At 38.3% G+C, this 17,021-nt stretch overlaps 4 protein-coding genes across 9 annotated transcripts; all 4 read left to right on the forward strand.

Annotated features, from left to right (window-relative positions):
* The first annotated feature begins 51 nt into the window (after positions 1-51).
* Positions 52-4,651, forward strand: LOC124311953 (chorion peroxidase-like). Its single transcript, XM_046776321.1, has 12 exons — positions 52-631; positions 696-814; positions 881-1,032; positions 1,092-1,300; positions 1,397-1,570; positions 1,648-2,034; positions 2,103-2,452; positions 3,351-3,361; positions 3,433-3,609; positions 3,711-4,060; positions 4,141-4,246; positions 4,345-4,651. The coding sequence occupies exons 1-12, from the start codon at positions 406-408 to the stop codon at positions 4,409-4,411; spliced, it is 2,328 nt and encodes a 775-aa protein (XP_046632277.1). The 5' UTR covers positions 52-405; the 3' UTR covers positions 4,412-4,651.
* Positions 4,652-4,779: 128 nt separating this feature from the next.
* Positions 4,780-5,517, forward strand: LOC124311501. The gene is made up of 3 exons (XM_046776029.1): positions 4,780-4,871; positions 4,942-5,119; positions 5,188-5,517. Exons 1-3 carry the CDS (start codon positions 4,857-4,859, stop codon positions 5,394-5,396), a joined length of 402 nt encoding a protein of 133 aa, XP_046631985.1. The 5' UTR covers positions 4,780-4,856; the 3' UTR covers positions 5,397-5,517.
* A 381-nt stretch (positions 5,518-5,898) lies between these two features.
* Positions 5,899-16,916, forward strand: LOC124310969 (chorion peroxidase-like). 6 transcript variants are annotated; one of them, XM_046775169.1, is made up of 14 exons: positions 11,421-11,567; positions 11,623-11,709; positions 12,638-12,922; positions 13,009-13,751; positions 13,854-13,972; positions 14,038-14,189; positions 14,254-14,462; positions 14,530-14,703; positions 14,777-15,163; positions 15,226-15,571; positions 15,643-15,819; positions 15,905-16,254; positions 16,334-16,439; positions 16,503-16,916. In XM_046775169.1, exons 4-14 carry the CDS (start codon positions 13,526-13,528, stop codon positions 16,567-16,569), a joined length of 2,313 nt encoding a protein of 770 aa, XP_046631125.1. In that variant the 5' UTR covers positions 11,421-11,567; positions 11,623-11,709; positions 12,638-12,922; positions 13,009-13,525; the 3' UTR covers positions 16,570-16,916. The 6 variants fall into 6 exon arrangements, with proteins under 6 accessions (XP_046631128.1, XP_046631125.1, XP_046631126.1 ...); XM_046775171.1 differs by having other exon boundaries at positions 11,437-11,588; positions 11,668-11,709; XM_046775172.1 differs by lacking the exons at positions 11,421-11,567; positions 11,623-11,709 and adding an exon at positions 5,899-6,097.
* On the forward strand, positions 7,498-10,972 carry LOC124310965 (chorion peroxidase-like). The gene is made up of 11 exons (XM_046775163.1): positions 7,498-7,999; positions 8,089-8,213; positions 8,279-8,430; positions 8,495-8,703; positions 8,771-8,944; positions 9,018-9,404; positions 9,473-9,818; positions 9,890-10,066; positions 10,149-10,498; positions 10,569-10,674; positions 10,741-10,972. Exons 1-11 carry the CDS (start codon positions 7,774-7,776, stop codon positions 10,805-10,807), a joined length of 2,319 nt encoding a protein of 772 aa, XP_046631119.1. The 5' UTR covers positions 7,498-7,773; the 3' UTR covers positions 10,808-10,972.
* Positions 16,917-17,021: the final 105 nt, after the last annotated feature.

Consider the following 17,021-nt stretch of genomic DNA (forward strand, 5'->3'; position numbering starts at 1 on the left):
ATCTGTCCTGGTTGGAAATATTACTTTCGCAAGTTGAGACACACCCCACATGAAAACAATATGGCTCGTATTTCGGATTGGCATTTTCTCTTCTTACGGCAGGATTGAATAGGCGGCGTGGAACCGCAAACAATGCAGATTCAGTTTTCAATATGCTATCACAAACATACATAGCAAAAATGAGTTTCTGGTTGTGAACATTCTGTACGACTTCGGGTTTACCACATATCTATAGATTTTATTCGGATTTTTATTATTCATTGTCGCTTTCTTTTCGTTGATTATGCCGTATTATACAGATTCTTTTTGTATAAATAGATGTGTAGTCAGCAGCACTATGTAGTTTTTTCAGATCTTTCAGATAGTATACATTGTTTTATTGCGTTGTAGTCATAGAGATTTAAAATGTGGTGGATTTTACTTTTTCTACCTACTGTCATTTTGGCTTACCATCCCAGTCCGAATTCTACCGTTTTTATCGCAAATGGTGGATGTGGACACCAGTATGACTGTAAGCCAGCTACCCAGTGTTCCGTTTGGTATGACGAACTTCATTTGTATTCATCGAAACCCTGCACCGACGCACGGGGTTATGTCGGCCTTTGCTGTCCTGATGTTGCTCATGTGAAATGTACGTAAGCGGTTACTTTTATTTTGATATTTTAACTATAAATATTACTACTATTCTTTAATAGCTGTGTTGAACACGAAAATCGATACGAACTTGCCGATCTCATCTACTCAATCGATCCCTTTAAAACTGCTGGAGCAGACTTCCCGTGCAGCTCGAATCGATTTGATTGACATGAACGTAGTACGTATAATAACATTTATTTAGTTTCATGGGAGTTTAAGATGTTTTTCTCGTCCTGACAAAAAGGTTGAAGAAAATCTCAATTACAACCAAATAAAAATGACCGAAAATTCAATGGCCTGGACGCACGCAACTGGCATGGCTCCAATGGAAATGACACATAATGAAGGCGTCAAAGCTCTCCTGATAGTCAACACTGCCCGACATTTGCAGGACAAGTAGTTTTTAGTTGAATTTCAGATAAATTCACTTTCTTATCTATGAATTTTTGCATCAGGTTATCACTTTCATCGCAACAAGCTGCACTCGGATTACAGGGGATTGACACTAGATTGAGTTTCCTAGGAGACACGTGTCCTCGACTTCCTGTATGTTTACTGAATAAATATCGGACTTTCGATGGAACTTACAACAACCTACGACAACCTTCCTGGGGTAGCGCACGGTCACCTTTGGAAAGACTGGCTCCACCTGAATACGACGACGGTAGATGTGAAAATACAAAAAAAAAAAAAACAAAAAAACAAACAATTAAAGTAACTTACTTTTCTTTGAAAACGTTAAATCGATTTCGCTTTGTAGGTATATGGGATCCGAAAATGCGCAAAGCAGGCAAACAGCTTCCCAATGTTCGTCTAATCAGAAATGTTATAGTTACTGACGGAAACTATCCAGCTGTAGATATGACGCACATGTTTATGCAATGGGGGCAATTTGTGGATCATGATATGGTTCAAGTTCCACAATTCCGAACGGGTAAACAAACACCAAATTAAAGTTCAATTTTATGACACTGCAAGTTGATATTTCGATCTTCAATTTATTTTATTTAGCCAATCAATCAAACATTGAATGCTGCACTGCAGAGGGTGGGATCATCTCACCTGAAATGCGCCATCCACACTGCTTCCCAATTGACATTCAACTCAACGATCCTTTCTATGGTCCCAGAGGTGTACGATGCTTGAACTTTGTTCGATCCATGATTGCCCCTCGGATAGAATGTCGAATGGGTTATGCAGATCAAATGAATCAGCTTACCCACTTTATCGATGCCTCGCATGTATACGGATCATCACCCGCTATTGCTGCAAGTTTGCGTCAGTTTGTAGGAGGTCGTCTGAAAATCTCCAAAATTGAAGGTCGTATTTACCCATCGCAAAATTTCAAAGACTCAAGTTGCGTCGGTCGAACTGGTGGCTTTGGTTGTTTTGTTTCAGGTATTGAAAATAATATATTTCTTCAAATTGGAAATTGCTGTTAAAAATTTGAAAAATCGTTGTTCTAGGCGATTTGCGTACCAATCAAATTATGACACTTACATCGTTGCACATCATTTTCCTGCGTCAGCATAATTTACTTGCAAACAAATTGGCTGCCATCAACCCTCATTGGAATGATGAAGTTCTTTATCAAGAAACTCGACGCATTGTTGGTGCCTTGATGCAGCACATCACCTACAACGAATTCCTTCCGTCTTTACTCGGTCGAACAACGATGGACGCTTACGGCCTCACACCGCAAACCCATGGATACTCTTCAAGTTACGACGAGAATGCCAACCCATCAATTACGAACGAATTTTCCACGGCTGCCTTCCGTATGGGACACTCTCTCATCCAGGGTGCAATTCCGGCTGTCTCACTAGAGAATTCTTCCCATCTATCCAATCCGCTCTTACATTGAACAAACTCAACCCCTCTTTTGAAGTTATGCAAGTGCTATCTGGACACTCCTTTCTTTATAAATTTCTACACCAGATCAAAGTTCAATCTTCTCCACTCTGCTCTTGTAACCAGGACGATGAAACAACTCAACATTTCCTTTTCTCATGCATTAAATTCTCACAGCAGCGCGCTGCTCTGATCAAGGCCGTCAACATAACTTCCTTACACTGGCCACCCAATCTAAAGGAATTTGTATGCAACACCATACTTTGGAAGGCCTTCGTGACCTTTATCACCCAAACTAAAAGATTGGTCAAGCCATCCAGATAAATAACTCAGTTCTTTTATCCCATTTGCAAATTCTTTTCGGCCGTGTCTACTCGTCACAATCTCTGGTACCTCGACCGGGGCTTGCTACTTTGCAGTACCCAGCCTCAGGACGAGAGGTACCAGTAAGATGTTACAGTTCTTAGTCGTTTGAGGCCTTTATTTTTTTTTCCACTTTTTGCTAATTCTTTTTCTTTTTTTCGGCCGTGTCTACTCCACATAATCTCTGGTGCCTCGACCGGGGCTAGACGTACGTTACAGTACTCAGCCTCAGGACGAGAGGTACCAGTCAGATGTTTTTTAGTCGCTCGAGGCCTTTCTACATCTTCATACCCCCTTTCATAGCATTCTATCTTCTCTCTCTTCCTTTATCTTCATAAATCGCCATACATTACCACCCGTCAATTTCGTGCGTTTATTTCATATTCCCTTTCCCATATCTAGTCCAGTGTTGTATTCGTTATTTTTATATTTTTGACTGTAATATACGGGTAACACTCGCCTTAAGACGAGTAACACACCCTCTAATAATAATAATCCAGGGTGCAATGAAGTGCGTGGTTAAATATACTGCGAATAAGGTCGTCGCAATTGTAAGTTAAAATAAAATGTTTCTTGATGCAGTTTAGTGGAGGAAAACGGTAAAGTCCGAGTGGAACTGATGCGAAACTGGTTCAACAATCCTTCTTTACTTCGCCAAGCTGGCATATTGGACGCTGTATTGCGAGGAATGATGGACCAGTGGCCCCAAAAGGTGGACGAATGGGTCTCTGAGGACGTAACGAATCATCTCTTTCAAAGGTATCTAATCGTTTTTACATAATACACCTTTTCACATTTAAATTCATGTTATTTGACTAAAAAATTTGGCACGGATTGTTATGTTCTTTTTGTTTTTTTAGACCAAAGAAAGATTTTGGATTGGATCTTGTAGCTCTCAATATATGGCGTGGACGTGATCACGGCCTTCCTGGTTACAATACCTATCGTCAAGTGTGCGGATTGCCTCCCTTGACGAACTTTACGGATCTCTTGGATGTTATGGATCGTTCGGTGGTGGATCGTTTGGCTTCAGTTTATGGCTCCGTCAACGACATTGACCTTTATATTGGTGGCCTAGTTGAGCACCATTTGCCTGGGTCGATGGTCGGTCCAGTTTTCTCGTGTATAATTGCTGATCAATTTGCACGTTCGAAAGAGGGCGACCGTTTTTTTTACGAACACGGTGGACATCCGAATTCACTTTCACCAGGTACCTGATAAATTGTTTGAAAACCTCTGGGTTTGTATTAGAACTTGTTTTTTATTTCATCTTCCTCCGCGTATTTGTAGCTCAGTTGCAAGAAATCCGTAAAATGAGTTTAGCAGCGATCATCTGTGACAACGCCGACCGTATATTCAAGGTTCAGCTGCTGGTTTTCCGCCATCCTTCACCTACGTATGTCAATCTTTATTTTGCACTTGATATTATCTAACGTCGGCTTCGTAATTGTTAACCGATGGTGATTAATCATACCCATTTTTTTCATTTTCTAGGAATCTTCGCGTCAATTGTCAATCGTCAATGATTCCTCGTATGAATGTTGCCGCATGGATACAATAATTGCGTTTCTTAAGTTACCAACTTTGTTTTATGTGAACGCCTAACACAACTCAATTCATAGGCATTTTAGGCATTCAACATTTTAGCTCTAAATTTTCCCATAAATTTGAAAAGTATAAATCCTTGGCTTAGGTCTGTTATCCTTCAGCACTTTCCCTAGAGATAGAAGATTAGTGACAAGGATAATAATTCTATGTGCTGTGATATCGTTAAAGCTCTAATAGACAGTGTAAATACATACCATCCTAAAAAGGACCTTAAACTGGACTCCACCCCATTGACCTTTAAAACATTAATCCGACATAATGATTGATTAAGACTGGCAAAAATTTGGGTTTTTCATGTTTTTTTCCACGTATATAAATGCCTCAGTTCATCACCTTCGTCAGTGACTCTTGTGCTTTGCATCGAGTCAGTTAGAAACTTATAGTTGTCTTGCTGTAAAATGAAAAAAATCCAGGTTAGTTTTTAACATAAAAATATTAAGTGTTAATTGAAGTAAAATGGTGAATATTTTCTTTTCCCAATAGATCTTAACCGCTTTGTTGTTTTGTTCCGTCCTGCACAGTTCCTACCTTTTCCCACTCCCTGAACCTAGTCCTCAAGGAATGTGGAGCGATGTTAATTCACAGGGTCACACAGAAGAAGATGCCTTTATGATCGCTAAAGATGTCACTCAGGAGGAAATTGAAGAATTTCATCGTTCAAGTAATAATTATAATTACCATTTTTGAAAAGAAATCTTTATACTGATTTTATTTTGCTATTTGTCACAGATGGTTTCGTTCCGGCCGATTTGACTGAGAATCTAGATACAGATGGCCAGGACCGTAGTTTTGGAAAAAATGGTGAATCGCTGAAATTTTGGAATTGGCCCGCTTTCCACAGTTTCCGACATTGGATCGAAGAACGACGTACCACCACTATCAAACCCATTCCTGTCTATATCGTTAATAACCCTGATGATTCCTATTCTTTCAATTAAATCTACCTAACGTCCTGTCCACCTTATTTTATGTAAACAGAGTAGGACTGACTATTCCATTGGCATGAAACATGTTGACCTGTATGTGCCCCTTGACGGGTGTAAAAATGTAAATAGATTTTTTGAAATATTCACTAAAAAGTTTTTCGTGCGCAAGCAAGGTGTTAAAACCTTGGATTCTTATAATCAGTCTTCTCTGCTGGTTTTCGGTTTTGCCGTTACGCAAGCTTTCTCTGTTTTCCTAATAATGAAAACATACGAATTAGGCTATTAGAATTTAAAGCAGGGTTTGACAGATTCATAATATAAAAGAGAAAAGAAATATCAAATTCAAAAGGAAAGAAAATTTTAAAAATGCAACCATGGGTTCGGGCTTTGACGAAATAGAATTGATAAGTTAGACAATGATGCAGTTTACTAATGAAAATGACATGAAGGTTGAAGTTGAGGAGTTGAAGGATCGATCGTCGAGACGCGATTTGTTTTTTTTTCTGTATGGATCAAAAGAACATGTGCTCTGCTTGTTTAATCTTTTTATGTATTGTAGAGTATTCAGTGGTATAATTCTGAATTCTGATTGTACACGTAACTTTCATTGCTTTCCCATACCTGTGAGTGTCCTGAGAAAGCTTCTGTATTTCCACTTTTACAGCAATAAGATGAGATTCAAGAAGATGTTCTGAATATCATCTGCAAAAATAGTATGTATTTTTTAATTTTATATGGTGGATTCAATATTGTTGAAGTTTATAGGTTGAAAAATTACTGAATTTAGTGGACATCATAGTGTGTTTATCACTTTTATCTGTTTTTATCTAGCTTGTTGTAATTCCTATGCTACACTATCTCGAAATGTTGATTAACTGGTCCATGCTGTCCATTGTCACCTGCTCGTGGGGACAAGTGTAGAAAATATCATGGTATCCTTACAGCCATAATGTAGATTCATTAGGGATTATCTCACAACAATAGCAGGCCTTTTAGAAATGAAATTAGAATTAGTTTTTTAAAGCTACTCATGTCATGTTTCATCATCTCACAAGGTTAGATGTTCTGCTGACATTTCTTGTAGCATAAGTGTGTGTAGAGAAAAAATAAGATTATCACATTAATTGAGTTTTACAGAGTAGTAGCTTAATTTCTTTTTAGCACTGTAAACATATGAACATGTGTATCCAATCATTTACATAGTTTTAACTGAAAGGAAAATAAAGTTTGAAATTCTAGATTTATCTGCATTTGGAATTTGGATGCACTGGTTTACTTCAGTCGACAGACACTCTCACAGGATACAGATATAAATGAGAACGGCCAATGCTGGGGTTCTTTTTATGTGGTTTTCGTGTGTGTGACGGATAGAACGACGTAACGATTGATATCCATCGAAGCTAAGCTAGTAACCTAGATATTGGAGAGTGGTTGCGTATTGCACCTTCACGCGATAATTAACTTCTTGGTCACAAAATGTTTTATTTTTTTACCAGCTAAAATTGTAGTCGTATTAATTAAAGGAAAATTTTTATGTTTTATATGTTGTCAATGTTAATTCCAACTCTTACTGTCAAATCCATAGATTACTTGGATATTCACTGTCGAAAGTGGTTTTTAACTTAAATTAATGGCTATAGACAAAAAGAACGCGAGGTTGTTCGACGTGCTCCTCTTTGATTTTCCCTAGATCGTTCTCAATCCAGGGATTGTTGAGGTAGACGGTTAAAACGGTTTTCAAACTACTTTCAACAATGTGTCCTGGTTGACGAAATCACTTTCGCGTGTTGTAAGAAAACCAACCGAAAAAGGGCGTAAGCAACAACCTTGAATAGCGGTATCGACATGTTCGATTGTGTTACCCATTTTTTTTCTCTTTTTTGTTGTGGCAGGAATAGTAAAGCCGCAGACGTTCTTTTCCAATAGCCTACCTGCCGATACCAACTGCATTAGATTTAAATTAAGATGTCTTTGTCGCTTTTTGTATGCTTAACTTTGTTAGATGAGCTGCAAAATTCCCCTTCGATTACAGAAAGTAAAGGTAATCGCTGAAGGGGCAACGTCTCTTATTCTACCCTATAAAAGGGTGACTATAGAAAGCTTATTTAGATATTAATCAACTAAGAACACAATCATACTTTCAACTTACAACTCAATCACACTTTCTAATTCCTGCTACATACCGAAGCATAGGGCTGGTTTTCTTATTTAAGTAGACATGCTAACAGTGGAGTTGTTATTCGATACAGTGCTCTTCCAAAGTACAGTAGTGCGCTGAGATTCCCCCCTTTTTTAATGTTCTGAAACAACTTTTTTCTGTTTGATTTACGTTTTATTTATTTTTCGAAGAAGTATAGTAGCTGACTCGGTTAGAAAAACAGAATTTAAAATGTTGTGGATTTTATTTGTTTTACCCATTGCTATCTTGGCTCGTCATCCACGTCCGAATCCGATTGCTATTGTCGCAAATGGTGGATGTGGACCTCAGTATGCCTGTAAGCCGGCTACCCAGTGTTCCGTTTGGTATGCCGAACTTCGTACGCATTCATCGAAACCTTGTTCGGATGCTCAAGGGTTCATTGGGCTCTGTTGCCCAGATGTTGTTCACGTGAAATGTAAAGTGAAACTGTTTAGTCAGTGTTTAGTCTTATTAGTTCTTTACATGTTTGATTTTTAATTTAACGATTTGTTATTACCCAAATAGCTGTAGCAACCAAGCATCCAGCGATCCGTAAAAATCGCGTGCTCCCCCCTGTGCAATCTGTTCCAACGAAAATTTTAGAGAAATTGGCTCGGTCGGCTCGTGCTGATTTGCTTCAAATTAATACAGTATGAACAGCATTTTAAATTATTCGTTGGTTGGAAAGATTTAACTTTTTATATTTATGTTGAAGATCGAAGAAAATCTAAGCAGTAGAAAAGTTATGATGAGTGAAACTTCAATGGCTTGGGGTCACTCAAATAATAATGGTCCTTTAGAAATGTCCCGCATTCAAAGCGACAAAGCCCTGTTGGTCGTTAACGCTGCTCGACGATTGCAGGACAAGTACTTTCGAGATAATAATTTGAAGAACTTCTTTTTACTAATTGGATTAACTTGTCCCTTACAGGTTACTACTTTCACCAGAACAGGCTGGACTTGGATTACAAACGATCGACACAAGATTAAGTTTGTTAGAGGATACATGTCCTCGACTCCCGGTATGTGTAATAACAAAATATCGGACTTTTGACGGCACTTGCAACAACTTGCAACAACCTTCTTGGGGTAGCGCATTAACGCCACTCGAACGCTTAGCTACACCGGAATATGGTGATGGTAAGTTTGACAAGAATCTATCAAGCGACTTTTTTAAACACATTATTTTGGGGTTTGGGTTTGGTAGGTATATGGGATCCGAAAATCGGTAATTCGGGAAAACAACTTCCCAATGTTCGTGTCGTCAGGACTACTATCGTTACAGACGAAAACTTCCCAGCTGTAGATATGACGCACATACTTATGCAATGGGGGCAGTTTGTGAATCATGACATGATCCGTGTTCCATCGTTCCGAACTGGTAAACATAAAATCAAGTGAAAATATTCATGTGGCTTGAAACAATGGCTTAGTTTTAATTTTTAAAATTTTAGCCAATCAATCCAACATTGAATGCTGCACTGCAGAGGGTGGGATCATTCCACCTGAAATGCGCCATCCTCACTGCTTCCCAATTGACATTCCAGCCAACGATCCTTTCTATGGTCCCAGAGGTGTACGATGCTTGAACTTTGTTCGATCCATGATTGCTCCTCGGATAGAATGTCGAATGGGTTATGCGGAACAAATGGATGAGAATACTCACTTTCTCGATGCGTCACATGTATACGGATCATCACCCGTTATTGCTGCCAGTTTGCGTCAGTTTGTCGGAGGTCGTCTGAAAATCTCCAAAATTGAAGGTCGGCCTTACCCTCCCCAAAATCTTCTAGATGAAAGTTGTATTGGCAAGGCTCCTGGATTTGGTTGTTTTGTATCAGGTACTTGTCAATCAGCACATGTTTATGAATATTTCTAATTTAAAATTTCTGAAAATTCAATGTCCTAGGCGATGTGCGTACCAATCAAATTATGACACTTACATCGTTGCACATCATTTTCCTGCGTCAGCATAATTTACTTGCAAACAAATTGGCTGCTATCAACCCTCATTGGAATGATGAAGTTCTTTATCAGGAAACTCGACGGATTGTTGGTGCCTTGATGCAGCACATCACCTACAACGAATTCCTTCCGTCTTTACTCGGTCGAACAACGATGGACGCTTACGGCCTCACGCCGCAAACCCATGGATACTCTTCAAGTTACGACAAGAATGCCAACCCATCAGTTGCGAACGAATTTGCCTCGGCTGCCTTCCGTATGGGACACTCTCTCATCCAGGGTGCAATGAAGTACGTGGTTAAATATACTGCGAATAAGGTCGTCGCAATTGTAAGTTAAAATAAAATGTTTCTTGATGCAGTTTAGTGGAGGAAAACGGTAAAGTCCGAGTGGAACTGATGCGAAACTGGTTCAACAATCCTTCTTTACTTCGCCAAGCTGGCATATTGGACGCTGTGTTGCGAGGAATGATCGACCAGTGGCCCCAAAAGGTGGACGAATGGGTCTCTGAGGACGTAACGAATCATCTCTTTCAAAGGTATCTAATCTTTTTTACATTTATCTTCATGTAATTTGACTAAATACGACTAAATAAATTGTTATGCTTTGTTCTTTTTTAGACCAAAGAAAGATTTTGGATTGGATCTTGTAGCTATCAATATGTGGCGTGGACGTGATCACGGCCTTCCTGGTTACAATACCTATCGTCAAGTGTGCGGATTGTCACCCATGACCAACTTTCAGGATCTCTTGGAAGTCATGGATCGTTCAGTAGTGGATCGTTTGGCTTCAGTTTATCGCTCCGTCAACGACATTGACCTTTATATTGGTGGCCTAGTTGAGCGACATTTGCCTGGTTCAATGCTCGGTCCAGTGTTTTCGTGTATAATTTCCGATCAATTTGCACGTTCGAAGGAGGGAGATCGTTTTTTTTACGAACACGGGGGACATCAAAATTCATTTTCATCAGGTACTTGTTTGAAAACCTTTCTGTTTTCATTTGAATTTGTGTTTCATTTTCATCCTCTTCGTGTTTGTAGCTCAGTTGCAAGAAATCCGTAAAATGAGTTTAGCAGCGATCATCTGTGACAACGCTGACCATATAGTCAAGGTTCAGCCGTTAGTTTTCCGCCATCCTTCACCTACGTATGCCAATTTGCAATTAACTTTAAGCTACTTTTCAATATTACACGTTCTTTAATGTTTCTGCAGGAATCCTCGTGTCAACTGCAAATCGTCGACAATTTCGCGTATGAATCTTGCTGTCTGGAAAAACTAATAATAACTATTTAACTCCACAATTACCCTTATAAATTTTTATTGAATAAGTCTATGATAAGTAAACAAAAAGAGCGCACCTTTTCCACATAGTTTATTGAAATTTCTGTAGTTTTCAATGATAGTTTATAAATGCTTTAGTTTAAATACACACATTCATAAAGCAATTTCAATATTTTTACTCTTTCTGTGTTATTTGGTTGAAGTCATTACGTCAATTACTCATGCATCATTTGGACACCGTCCTAGATTCCTCCAGAAAATGAGATTAGCAGCGGTGATCATCTGTCACAACGCAGACCATTTAATCAAGGTTCGAAGGTTCAATAGGCCTTCCTCAGTTGCTGGTTTTTTCGCCGAATGCCATCCTTCACAGGTTATGGCATGCGCCTGCTGGTTTTCGGTTTTGTCGTTACTTACAGTATTTCTTTGTTTTCCGTTGTTTTCTTAATAATGAAAACAGACAGAATGGAAACAGTATTAAAATTTAAGCAGAGTTTGGCAAATAGAGTAATTATAGTATTTTAAAAGAGAAAATAAATATTAACTTCAAAAGAAAAGGAAAATTTAATAAATGCAACCGTGTGTTCGGTGAAATTGATAGTTAGACAATGAAGAAGACATAGAGGAGTTTAGATTGAAGAGTTGAAAAGGATCGTGACGCCATGATTGCTGCTGTGCAGTTGCTGTGTGATTTGTTTTGTTCTGTATAGATCAAAAGAACATGTGCTCATGTGCTCTGCATATCTTTTTATTGAAGGGTATTCAGTGGTATTATTCTGGTTGTATATAGCATAACTTCATGTTATCCCATAGAGTGACCTTGAGAAATAACTTGTGCATTTCCACTTTAACATCAAGATGAGATTCAAAAAGATGTTCTGAATATCATCTGCAAAAATGGTATGCATTATTGATTTTTTATTAATTATGGAGGGTTCCTTATCGTTAAATGTTTAAAGGTTGAAAAACTACAGAATTTAGGGGACATCATAGTGTGTTTATCACTTTTATCTGTTTTTATCTAGCTTGTTGTAATTCCTATGCTACACTATCTAGAAGATATGTTGATTAACAAATCTTGTTGATTGTCACCTGCTCGTGGGGACAATGTGTAGACTATGTATGTGCTTAATTGTGAATTTTATATTTTTAAAATTTTATGGTATCATTACAGCCAGACTGTAAATTCATTATAGGCATGATCTCACAACAATAACAGGTCTTTTAGGAATTAAATTAGAATTAAATTTTTTACAGCTACTCATGCCATGTCACATCATCTCACAAGGTTACATGTTTACTGCTGACGTTTCTTGTAGCTTAAGTGTGTGTAGAGAAAAAATAAAATTACCATATTAATTGATTTTTACACAGTAGTAGCTTTCTTTTTTTTATTGTAAACATTACATGAACATGTGTATCCAATCATTTACATAGTTTAAATAGAAATGAAAAACATTTGAAATTCTAGATTTATCTGCTATGGATGCACTGGTTTACTAAGTCGACAGACACTCTCACAGGCGACAGATACACATGAGAACGGCTATTGCGGTTCTTGTGGTTTTCGTGTACACTGGTGACGAGTGTGACGGTTACAATGATCTAACTCTCTATAACGATTGACATCCATCGAAGTGACCTATATATTGGAGAGTGGTTGCATATTGCACCTTCACGCGTGAATTAACTTCTTGGTCACAGCATTTTTTAAATTTTTATTACAAGCTAAAATTGTAGTCATTGTATTGTATTAATTAAAGGAACATTTTTATGTTTAATACGTTGTCAATATTAATTCCAATTTTACTCTTACTTTCAAATCCAGGTCAACTCGTGGATAGATTACTTGGATACAGTCGATCGCGGTTGTAACTTAAATGCATGGCGATAGAAAAAAAAGCGCCGGGGATAGTGTTTTTCTACGTGCTCCTTTCAAACTTAAACGGAATGTAATTATACACAATTTTAAATACATTCTTTTAATCAGTTACATACAGGGACTGTTGAGGTTGTAGTCAAACCTAAAACAGTTTTCAAACTACCTTCAATAATGGGTCCTGGTTGACGAAATCACTTTCGCGTGTTGTAAGAACGACCAACAGAAAAGGGCGTAAGCAAGAACCTTGAATAGCGGTATCGACATGTTCTATTTGATGTCACCCATTTTTTTTATTTTTTGTTGTGTCAGGAATGAAGGAATAGTAAAGCCGCAGACGTTCTTTTCCAATAGCCTACCTGCCGATACCAACTGCATTGAATGCAAATGATGATGTCTTCGGTTTTTATATGCTAAACTGTGTTAGATCGGCTGCAAAATTCCCGCAAACCACACTTTTACTTAAAGATAGTAATGGTAATCGCTGAAGGGGAAACTTTTCTTATTCTACCCTATAAAAGGATGACTATCGAAAGCTCATTTAGATATCAATCAACTTACAACTCAATCACACTTTCTAATTCCTGCTACATACCAGAAGCAACAGACGGGGTTTCTTATTTAAGTAGGCATGCTAACAGTGGAGTTGTTATTCGATACAGTACTCTCCGAACGTATAGTAGTGCGCTAATATTTTTCCTTTTTTTGTAATTTTTTAAAGGACTTATTTGCATTTTCGTACACAGCGAATCATTGTTGAAGCAATTTAATTCATGTTTTTATTTTATTTTTTGAAGAAGTGTAGTAGCTCACTCGGTTAGAAAAACAGAATTTAAAATGTTGTGGGTTTTATTTATTTTACCCATTGCTATCTTGGCCCGTCATCCAAGTCCAAATTCCATTGCCATTGTCGCAAATGGTGGATGTGGACCTCAGTATGCCTGTAAGCCGGCTACCCAGTGTTCCGTTTGGTATGACGAACTTCGTACGCATTCATCGAAACCTTGTTCGGATGCTCGAGGGTTCATTGGGCTCTGTTGTCCAGATGTTGTTCACGTGAAATGTAAGTGAAACTGTTTAGTCTTATTAGTTCTTTATATGTTTGATTTTTTAATCCAATTTTTTTTGTTATTTTTTCGATTTGTTATTATCTAAATAACTGTAGCAACCAAGTATCCAACAATCCATAAAATTCGCCTGCTCCCCCCTGTGCAGTCTGTTCCAACGAAAATTTTAGAGAAATCCGCCCGGTCAGCTCGTGCTGATTTGCTTCAAATTAACGCTGTATGAACAGCATTTTAAATTATTCGTTGGATGGAAAGATTTAACTTTATATACTTCTGTTGAAGATCGAAGAAAATCTAAGCAGTAGAAAAGTTATGATGAGTGAAACTTCAATGGCTTGGGGGCACTCAAATAATAATGGTCCTTTAGAAATGTCCCGCATTCAAAGCGACAAAGCCCTGTTGGTCGTTAACGCTGCTCGACGATTGCAGGACAAGTACTTTCGAGATAATAATTTGAAGAACTTCTTTTTACTAATTGGATTAACTTGTTCCTTACAGGTTACTACTTTCACCAGAACAGGCTGGACTTGGATTACAAACGATCGACACAAGATTAAGTTTGTTAGAGGATACATGTCCTCGACTCCCGGTATGTGTAATAACAAAATATCGGACTTTTGACGGCACTTGCAACAACTTGCAACAACCTTCTTGGGGTAGCGCATTAACGCCACTCGAACGCTTAGCTACACCGGAATATGGTGATGGTAAGTTTGACAAGAATCTATCAAGCGAATTTTTTAAACCAATTATTTTGGGGTTTGGGTTTGGAAGGTATATGGGATCCAAAAATCGGTAATTCGGGAAAACAACTTCCCAATGTTCGTGTCATCAGGAATATAATCGTTACAGATAAAAACTATCCAGCTGTAGATATGACGCATATGCTTATGCAATGGGGGCAGTTTGTGGATCATGATATGATCCATGTCCCATCGTTCCGAACTGGTAAACATAAAATCAAGTGAAAATATTCATGTGGCTTGAAACAAAGGCTTAGTTTTAATTATTAAAATTTTAGCCAATCAATCCAACATTGAATGCTGCACTGCAGAGGGTGGGATCATTCCACCTGAAATGCGCCATCCTCACTGCTTCCCAATTGACATTCCAGCCAACGATCCTTTCTATGGTCCCAGAGGTGTACGATGCTTGAACTTTGTTCGATCCATGATTGCTCCTCGGATAGAATGTCGAATGGGTTATGCGGAACAAATGAATGAAATTACTCATTTTATCGATGCTTCACATATATACGGACCATCACCCGTTATTGCTGCCAGTTTGCGTCAGTTTGTAGGAGGTCGTCTGAAAATCTCCAAAATTGAAGGTCGGCCTCTCCTTCCCCAAAATCCTCAAGATAAAAGTTGTATTGGCAAGGCTCCTGGATTTGGTTGTTTTGTATCAGGTACTCTAAATAATATGTTTATAAATATTGCTATTTAAGTATCTATAAAATCATTGTTCTAGGCGATGTGCGTACCAATCAAATTATGACACTTACATCGTTGCACATCATTTTCCTGCGTCAGCATAATTTACTTGCAAACAAATTGGCTGCCATCAACCCTCATTGGAATGATGAAGTTCTTTATCAAGAAACTCGACGCATTGTTGGTGCCTTGATGCAGCACATCACCTACAACGAATTCCTTCCGTCTTTACTCAGTCGAACAACGATGGACGCTTACGGCCTCACACCGCAAACCACTGGATACTCTTCAAGTTACGACGAGAATGCCAACCCATCAATTACGAACGAATTTGCCACGGCTGCCTTCCGTATGGGACACTCTCTCATCCAGGGTGCAATGAAGTACGTGGTTAAATATACTGGGAATAAGGTCGTCGCAATTGTAAGTTAAAATAAAATGTTTCTTGATGCAGTTTAGTGGAGGAAGACGGTAAAGTCCGAGTGGAACTGATGCGAAACTGGTTCAACAATCCTTCTTTACTTCGCCAAGCTGGCATATTGGACGCTGTATTGCGAGGAATGATCGACCAGTGGCCCCAAAAGGTGGACGAATGGGTCTCTGAAGACGTTACGAATCATCTCTTTCAAAGGTATCTAATCTTTTTCACATTTAAATTCATTTAATTTGACATAGAAATTTTGCACAAATTGTTTTATCTTTTTGTTTTTTAAAAGACCAAAAACAGATTTTGGATTGGATCTTGTAGCTCTCAATATATGGCGCGGACGTGAACACGGCCTTCCTGGTTACAACAAGTACCGTCAAGTTTGCGGATTGTCGCCTATGACCAATTTTCAGGATCTCTTGAAAGTCATGGATCGTTCAGTAGTGGATCGTTTGGCTTCGGTTTATCGCTCTGTCAACGACATTGACCTTTTTATTGGTGGCCTAGTTGAGCGCCATTTACCTGGGTCAATGCTCGGTCCTGTTTTCTCGTGTATAATTGCTGATCAATTTGCACGTTTGAAGGATGGAGACCGTTTCTTTTACGAACACGGTGGACATCCGAATTCATTTTCATCAGGTACTTGACGAGTTGTTTAAAAACCTTCGGGTTTGCATTAGAACTTGTGTTTTATTTATCTTCATCTGCGTATTTGTAGCTCAGTTGCAAGAAATCCGTAAAATGAGTTTAGCAGCGATCATCTGTGACAACGCTGACCATATAGTCAAGGTTCAGCCGTTAGTTTTCCGCCATCCTTCACCTACGTATGTCAATCTTCAAATAACGTTAACCTTCTTTTCATTAAACGTTGTTTAACGTTTCTGCAGGAATCCTCGTGTTAACTGCAAATCGTCAACAATTTCACGAATGAATCTTGCTGCCTGGAAAAAGTAATCGACTATTTAAGATTTAACTCCACAATTAACCTATAACAGATTTTGATCGAAGTTTATTTATAAGAAAACTAAAAAAAAAAAACCTTTTCCACACAGTTTATTGAAATTTTTCTAGTTTTGAAGTATAGTTTATACATGCTGTAATTTAAATACAAACATCTCTAAAGCAATTTAAATTTTTTAAATACTGCGTTATTTTGTTCAAGTCATCTGTTTCGGGCAGCACCTCCATTAACAGCTTGAACATCAAATGGCCATCGAAACCTACAGGGAAACAGACAGATTTAGCTTCAGTCAGGAATGGATAAAATCACATGCAAGGCACATTGAAGAATAGGAAAACATTTTTAAAATAAAGTTAACATATTGTCGCGTTCTGTCTGTTTCACTAATGCTATTGTTTGTAGGGCGAGCGCTAGATGGCCTCGCGGCGACCTCAGTTCCCTCTAC

This window comes from Daphnia pulicaria, chromosome 8, assembly GCF_021234035.1.
Source record: "Daphnia pulicaria isolate SC F1-1A chromosome 8, SC_F0-13Bv2, whole genome shotgun sequence".
Classification (NCBI taxonomy): domain Eukaryota; kingdom Metazoa; phylum Arthropoda; class Branchiopoda; order Diplostraca; family Daphniidae; genus Daphnia; species Daphnia pulicaria.

Coding starts and splice junctions, on each gene's coding strand:
- LOC124311953 (XM_046776321.1), top strand. CDS start 406: ATGTGGTGGATTTTACTTTTTCTACCTACTGTCATTTTGGCTTACCAT. Junction 632..695: donor TGATGTTGCTCATGTGAAAT/GTACGTAAGCGG, acceptor ATTCTTTAATAG/CTGTGTTGAACACGAAAATC. Junction 1,301..1,396: donor TCCACCTGAATACGACGACG/GTAGATGTGAAA, acceptor TTCGCTTTGTAG/GTATATGGGATCCGAAAATG.
- LOC124311501 (XM_046776029.1), top strand. Junction 5,120..5,187: donor TGAAGAATTTCATCGTTCAA/GTAATAATTATA, acceptor TATTTGTCACAG/ATGGTTTCGTTCCGGCCGAT.
- LOC124310965 (XM_046775163.1), top strand. CDS start 7,774: ATGTTGTGGATTTTATTTGTTTTACCCATTGCTATCTTGGCTCGTCAT. Junction 8,214..8,278: donor ATTTGCTTCAAATTAATACA/GTATGAACAGCA, acceptor TTTATGTTGAAG/ATCGAAGAAAATCTAAGCAG. Junction 8,945..9,017: donor TGTTCCATCGTTCCGAACTG/GTAAACATAAAA, acceptor TTAAAATTTTAG/CCAATCAATCCAACATTGAA.
- LOC124310969 (XM_046775172.1), top strand. CDS start 13,526: ATGTTGTGGGTTTTATTTATTTTACCCATTGCTATCTTGGCCCGTCAT. Junction 13,752..13,853: donor AGATGTTGTTCACGTGAAAT/GTAAGTGAAACT, acceptor AAATAACTGTAG/CAACCAAGTATCCAACAATC. Junction 15,572..15,642: donor CTCATCCAGGGTGCAATGAA/GTACGTGGTTAA, acceptor TTCTTGATGCAG/TTTAGTGGAGGAAGACGGTA.